The sequence below is a fragment of the Impatiens glandulifera genome, chromosome 5 (genome assembly GCF_907164915.1).
Source record: "Impatiens glandulifera chromosome 5, dImpGla2.1, whole genome shotgun sequence".
Taxonomy (NCBI): Eukaryota; Viridiplantae; Streptophyta; class Magnoliopsida; order Ericales; family Balsaminaceae; genus Impatiens; species Impatiens glandulifera.
In genome coordinates, this window is record NC_061866.1 from 47,198,530 (window position 1) to 47,206,577 (window position 8,048).

An 8,048-nucleotide genomic window follows, 5' to 3' on the forward strand; every position below is an offset into this window, starting at 1 on the left:
AAAAAAATAAGCTAAAAAAGTATATAAATAAACAAGTAAACAACAAAATATATGAATAAATAAGCTAACATCAAAAGAATTAAACTTTTTAAATTATGTGTTAGTTAGTCATAATAATCCTTACCCTTCCACAACATTCTCTTCATATTTTAGCTCCTCAATCAATATTCACTCATTACACTTAAATATAATTTATAATGCTCAAAAAATTACTTAAATAATTATTTATTTAATTTATTCATTCACCTATTATTTCTCTAAAAAATATAATATAATATACATTTTTTTAAATTATATATATTTTTAGTTAATTTATTAACTTTTGCTTATTATTACTTTAAAAAATATATAACCATAAAAAGTAATAAATATTTTAAATTATGTGTTATGTGTTAGTAGGTCATAATCACCCTTTTATAACATTCTCTACATACTATTAACAAAATATGCATGCTATCAACAAAAAAAATATATAAATAAATAAGCTACTGACAAAAATAAATAAATATTTTGATGGGTGATAATCACCTTTTCACAACATTATCTGCATACCACTTACAAAAATATATAAATAAATAAGTTAACAATAAAAAAAATTAATTATATGTTAGTCTGTTATAATCACCATCCACCATATTCTCTGTGTATCTTTAACTCCTCTATCATTTACAATATAATTAAAATATTCACTCATTACCCTAAAATATAATTTATACTAAAAATAATATTTGATTCAAAACATAGTCATACTGTGCTAAAAAAATCACTTAAATAATTATTTATTTTATTTATTCATTTTCTTATTATTTCTCTAAAAAATATAATATAATATATATATATACTTTTAAAATATATATATTTATATATTTTGTTTCATTTATTAATTTTCCTTTATTATTATTTAAAAAATATATAAATAGATAAGAAAACTAAATAAATAAGCTAACGAACAAAATATATATATATATATATATATATGAATAAACTAACGACAAAATATATAAATAAACTATATAAATATACGTCAAAATATATAAATAAATAAGCTAACGAACAAAAAGAAATAAACATTTTGAATTATATGTTAGTTAAGTTATAATCACTCTTCCACAAAATTCTCTTTCTACCTTTAACTCCTTTATCATTCCTTTATCATTGACCGAATATAAATTAAAATATTTATTTATTACACTTAAATATAATATTTTATACTAAAAATAATATTTGATTCAAAACATAATTATACGTTAAAAAATTAATTAAAAAATTATTTATTTAATTTATTCATTCACCTATTATTTTTCTAAAAAAACATAATATAATATATTTTTGTTAGTTAAATTTATTAATTTTTGCTTGTTATTACTCTAAAAAGCTTGTTATTACTCTAAAAAATATATATAAATAGATAAGTTAACGACAAAATATATAAATAAATAAGCTAAGCTATTTTTTTTTTAAAACATTTTGAATTATGTGTTAGTCCGTCGTAATCCCCTTTCACAATATTTGCACGACAAAAATAAATATTTTAAATTATGTATTAGTGGGTCATAATCACCTTCCACTACATTCTCTAATATCTTTAACTTTTCTATTATTGACAATGTGAATTAAAATATTCACTCATTACACTAAAATATAATTTATACCAAAAATAATATTTGATTTAAAACTGAGTCATACTCTCTACTCAACAAATTACTTAAATAATTATTTATTTAATTTATTCATTCTTCTATTATTACTCTAAAAATATATAAATAAATAAGCTAACGAAGAAAAGAAATAAATATTTTAAATTATGGATTAGTTCGGTCATAATCACTCTTCCATAACATTCTCTTCATATCTACTCTATCATTAACACATTTTGTGTTGAAATTTAAAATATAAAGTATTGTTAATCTAGTTGATTAAATGATTATACTTGTTTTTGTTAGGTTGACCTAAGTATTTATTTTTTCACATATATATCCAAATTAACCATACAATTCTCTACCTAACAATACTAAAAGTAATATATTTGATTCAAAACATAATCATAACTTAAATAATTATTTATTTAATATATTCATTGTTTCTCTAAAAAAAATATAATATAACATATATTTTAAAATATATATTTATATATTTTGTTAGTTGATTTATTAATTTTTGTTTGTTATTACTCTAAAAATATATATAAATAAGTAAACTAACTCTATAAATATATATATATATATATATATGAATAAACAAACGACAAAATATAAGATAACCATAAAAAAAAATAAACATTTTGAATTATGTGTGAGTCATACTCACCCTTTCACAACATTCTCTGCATACTAACGACAAAATATATAAATAAGCAAACGATTCACAACATTCTCTGCATACTCACTACAAAATATATAAATAAGCAAACGATTCACAACATTCTCTGCATACTAACGACAAAATATATAAATAAGCAAACGACAAAAGAGAAAAGACCACGTGTTTTCCTATTTTTAAGGTGACACTATTAAATCTTTAACTCTTATATTATTAATCTATTTATTATACTTTTATCCAATTTCATAGGTAAACCAAAATATTTTCTCACTATTATTATTTTCATAATTTTTAATCAAAAAAATATTATTTCTCACTTATTAATCTTTATTTTCAGCATTATTAATGTTTTTTTAATAATTATTTTCTCTAATTTAGTCTTCAATTTTAACACTTTTTATTATTTTAACTACTACAATATAAGTAGGTAGGTAATTTATATATATTTATTTTGATATCATTGGATTTAAAATTATTTATAATTTAATAATAAAAAAATCAATATCTAAAATTTAATACATATTTAATTGAGATAATGGGTACCAACTAATAAAGAATAAAGATACACATAAAGAAACATTAGTGAAATAAAAATCAAGTTTGGGTTCTAACTTATCAATCATTTCTTAAACTTAAAAGGATTGTAACAACTTATAGCCTAATTAAATAATATATGTTTTTTTTTTTAAAAAGATTGATTAAATATGATTTATAAAGTTTGAAATTTTTAGTAAAAGTATTAATATATAATAATAAAATATATATTAAAAATATTTAAGATTTTATCATTTCTAGATATTTTGTTTAACAATTAAATTATTTAAGTTTTTAATTAAATTTAAAAAAGTATATATAAATCTTCTTATATTATAACTTTAATTAATTCATTCATTAAATTGTAATTTCAAATTAAAAAAAGAAAAGAAACTTTTTTTTGTTTTTTTATGTTATGATGACAAGGCAGTTTGACTGCCGGGGAAATTTGATCAAATAACCTCAAAGATGAGGTTATTTTATCTGATGGTAATTTATTAATTTTATTGCGCTCGTAGTGATTTTATTTTTTTGGACGATTTTGCCCTTGTCGCGAAACGCTAAGTGACTTAGCGTTTCGCTAAGTGGATTAGGTTTAGTATAAATACTCTAATTTTTTATTTTTTTCATTTTCTTTCTCTCTCTTCTTTTGTTCTCTCTTTCACGGCAGCGACGACGGCGGCGACGGCGGCGACGAAGGCGACGATGCTTATGCAGATACAGATTTACGTTCTTATTTACCTAATCTTTATTTCACCCTAACCTAAATCGATTTTTTTTATTATACGATCTTCATTTTTTCAAACCCTAACCTTAAACCTATTGTTATATAAAATAACCTGTTCTTATTTGGTTCATATTGGTTTATATTTGGTATTTGATTCATATTGGTTCATATTTGTGGTTCATATTGGTTCATATACGTCGATGATAATATTTGCAGATAATCTCGGATCATATGGGTTCCGTTTCGCTAAGTGTTTACCGTTTTGCTAAGGACTTTTCGTTTGGTGAATTGTGATACACTATTTGATATTCAATTATGTTAAAACTACATACATAAACATGAGTTGTCTTAGCTCAGTTGGTAGAGTGCATTTCTTTTAAGTACGTGGTCGTGTGTTCAATTCCCACAGACGGTGTTTTTTTTTTTTTTTTTTTTTTACTTTTGCATAAATGATATAGTATTGAAAGAAATGAAACAAAAGCAAATTAAACATTCATTAACAAATATCCAAAGAAAGTAGTTCACTTTTTACATATTATTATTTTCTAAATTAGAATTAATTTATTTTATTGAAGTAATCTTCAGTCCTACTCTTGAATCCAATTTGTCCAAAAGTCATGCCAAGAACAATCTCATGTGCCAAGTGAGAGCAGGGCCAGTTGGGAAGTGAGCAAGCTCAGTCCCAATGCTGGAAAAGAAGAGTCCGATCAAACTGTTGTCGTTGATCGCCGGAATACTGGAAGGTGCTAACCATCCGATCAACCCAAACCCAATCACGTTCAGATCTTTCCAATCCCTCTCGAAACTACAATCAATCAAACAAACAAATTTCAATTCTATTCTTATTTTCTTACATTACATACATACATGATACATAACATGTAAACTTTCCACCTGAGGCTTTTGCAACCATCAAAGGATTTATGGCTTTAACTGAAGCCTTTAGGAATCCTGAGCTCAGTCTCACCTTAGCGAAATGCTGAGCACTTAGAGAAACGGTAAGTCCTTGGATAAACATAACCATTTTTCTACAAATGAGAATTTGATTTATGCAAAAGTAAAAAAAAACAAACATAAAAACACCGTCAGTGTGAATCGAACCCACGACCACATACTTAAAAGAAACGCACTCTACCAACTGAGCTAAGACAACTCATGTTTATGTATGTAGTTTTAACATAATTGAATATCAAATAGTGTATCACAATTCACCAAACGAAAAGTCCTTAGCGAAACGGTAAGCACTTAGCGAAACGGTAAGCACTTAGGGAAACGGTAAGCACTTAGCGAAACGGTAAGTTATTGGAGAAACTTCCCTGAAACGGAACCCATATGATCCGAGATTATCTGCAAATATTATCATTGAAGTATATGAACCAATATGAATCAAATACCAAATATAAACCAATATGAATCAAATAAGAACAGGTTATTTTATATAACAATAGGTTTAAGGTTAGAGTTTGAAAAAATGAAGACTGTATAATAAAAAAATCGATTTAGGTTAGGGTGAAATAAAGATTAGGTAATAAGAACGTAAATCTGTATCTGCATAAGCACCGTCGTCTTCGTCGCCGCTGTCGCCTTCTTCGCCGCCGTCGCCGCCGCCGTGAAAGAGAGAACAAAAGAAGAGAGAGAAAGAAAATGAAAGAAATGAAAAATTAGAGTATTTATACTAAATCTAATCCACTTAGCGAAACGCTCGCGACAAGGGCAAAATCGTCCAAAAAAAATAAAATCACCACGAGCGCAATAAAATTAATAAATTACCATCGATCAAATAACCTCATCTTTGAGGTTATTTGATCAAATTTATTTTCAATCTTTATCAGCATTATTTCTCACTTATTAATCAATCTTTATTTTCAGCATTATTAAATAATTATTTTTTCTAATTTAGTCTTCAATTCTAACACTTTTGTTATTTTAACTACTACAGTATATAAATTGGTTTTAAAGTTATTTATAATTTAATAATAAAAAAATATCAATATCTAAAATTTAATACATATTTAATCAAAGTAATGGTACCAACTAATAGAAAATAAAGAGAACCATCTAGTGAAATAAAAATCAAGTTTGGTACTATAACTTATCACTCATTCCTTAAACTTAAAATGATTCTAACAACTTATAGCCAAATTAAATAATATATGATTTTTTATTTATTTAAAAAAGATTGATTAAATATAATTTAAAAGTTTGATAATTTTAGTAAAAGTATTAATATATAATAATAAATTATATATATTAAAAATATTTAAGATTTCATCATTTCTATTTCTAGATATCTGGTTTGACTATTGAATTATTTAAGTTTTTAATTAAATTTAAAAAAGTATACATAAATCATTTTTATATTTTAACTTTAACTAATTAATTCATTAAATTGTAAAAATCAAATTAAAAAAAGAAAAAGAAACTTTTTTTTTTCAATTTATGATGACGACGGCTTCAGGCTGAGGCTGGATATTGGTAACAAGGTAGCAAAAATATTGTGTTCGTGGGTTTTGTTTAGTTATTATAATAAAATTTATAAGAATAAAGTACTAATATTTTAATATTTAAACTGATATTAAAAAGTAAATAAAATGGAAATGGATTAATTTTGAATAAAAGAAAATTAAAAAGACAAACCTGTTGGCGTAAAAGGGCTGTTTCTGATGGGGTTTGAATTGAACCATACAGAATCGCAACCACCACCCACCACCACTTCAAAATCTTGACACGCGTCGGAGGCATCTTAATAAAAACTGGACCCACGATTTCTCTCCTTCCCTAAACCCCTTTGCATGAAGCCCTCGTTTCACCCATTTTCAACTATAAATACTCTCTTTCCCTTGAAGCTTTTCTTCACATCTATTCACTTCCCAAGTACTACTAATTACTTGGTAAGTCACTCACAATTCCCTCTTTCTCTTTCTGTCTCTGTTTTTCAATTCTATTGCATGCCAGTTTTTATTTATTTTTTTGATTTCTTCTGTAAGTTTAAGTTTGATTGATTGATTTCATCTTCTTAATTTTGATTTTGATTTTGATTTCATAGTTAGGGCTCTTCTATATCAATCCTTTACTGTTGTTCTTTTCTTCTTGTGACATTTCTTTATACATGCATGTTGTCTGCAGTCTGCAGATTAATTAGTTTTCTGTTTGGAGACATTGAGATTTTGTTGATTGTAGCGATTCGCATGCGACTATGAACTATAGATCTGCTTTCTTGAAGCTGGGTTTTGTTCAAATTAGCACAATCTCATACAAAATGAAATCTTTCGTTATAAACAAGAAAACCCATTACTTTTAGTTGTATCTTTCCATTATTGATATCATTTTTTTAAAAGGGTAATTTGTTTCTCTGCTCAAGGTTTCATATTTCTTCATTGTTTCCATTCATTTCATATTGTATACATGGAAGCAACAAATCTAGTCTTAGATTTATTGATTGTGTTTAGTTTGAACCAAAATTTTGACTGACTGTAAAGAGGCATTTAATGTTCTAAACCGAATGTATTCGTATTTCAAATGTCGTTTCAAGTGTGTGAGTGCATCTAGTTACTTGATTCCCCTGTTTATGTTAATTATTTTTTTTTCCTTTTAGATCTGTGCAGAGAATATATTTGATATGGATCAATCGGACCCAAGTCAGCAACAGCATGCTGGAGCAGCAGGAAATCAAATGGGGGCTTACGGTTCTTCTTCCCAGCCGTATCCATCTGGTCCAGTTCAACCTCAAGCCGGTTTCGCTAACCCGCAGCACCAGCTAGCATACCAGCAAGCCCAACAGTTCCATCACCAGCATCAGCAACAGCATCAACAACAACAGCTTCAATCTTTCTGGGAAAACCAAATGCAAGAGATCGAAGAGACTGTGGATTTCAAGAACCACAGCCTCCCACTGGCCCGTATAAAGAAGATAATGAAGGCTGACAAGGATGTGAGAATGATCTCTGCTGAGGCTCCTGTTTTATTCGCAAAGGCGTGCGAGATGTTCATACAGGAGCTGACTCTGCAGTCGTGGCAACACACTGAAGAGCACAAGAGAAGGACTCTGCAGAAGAGCGATATCTCTGCTGCCTTATCGAGGAATGATGTTTTCGACTTTTTGGTTGATGTTATTCCTAGAGATGAACCGAAGGAGGAGGGACTAGGTGTGACTAAGACTACCATTCCTACTGTGGTTGACCCCACCGCAGCAGACTCGATGCCTTACTACTATGTTCCGTCTCAGCAGCAGCCCGTCTGTCCTCCTGGGGTGATTGTGGGAAAACCGGTTGATCAAGGTCCGGTGGTGTATGGAGGTCAGCCTGTGGCCTTTATGCCATGGAATCCAAGTCACCAACATCAACATCAGGCTGACAAACAATAGAGAGCATCTAATGAAATAGGTTGTTGGTACTTTGTTTTTCATGTGTTTGTGTTTGTATTTCAAATGTTGTTTCAAGTGCATCTGGTTACTTGATCTCCTGTTTAT

The 8,048-nt window shown here is 27.3% G+C and overlaps 1 protein-coding gene and 1 pseudogene across 1 annotated transcript; one reads left to right on the plus strand and one right to left on the minus strand.

Moving 5' to 3' along the window:
* Positions 1-4,136: 4,136 nt before the first annotated feature.
* LOC124939534 lies at positions 4,137-4,604 on the minus strand (annotated as a pseudogene).
* A 2,571-nt stretch (positions 4,605-7,175) lies between these two features.
* On the plus strand, positions 7,176-8,048 carry LOC124940284 (nuclear transcription factor Y subunit C-2-like). Its single transcript, XM_047480791.1, has one exon. The coding sequence runs from the start codon at positions 7,200-7,202 to the stop codon at positions 7,941-7,943; it is 744 nt and encodes a 247-aa protein (XP_047336747.1). The 5' UTR covers positions 7,176-7,199; the 3' UTR covers positions 7,944-8,048.

Excerpts from the sequence above, each read along its gene's own strand:
- LOC124940284 (XM_047480791.1), top strand. The coding sequence starts at position 7,200 with ATGGATCAATCGGACCCAAGTCAGCAACAGCATGCTGGAGCAGCAGGA.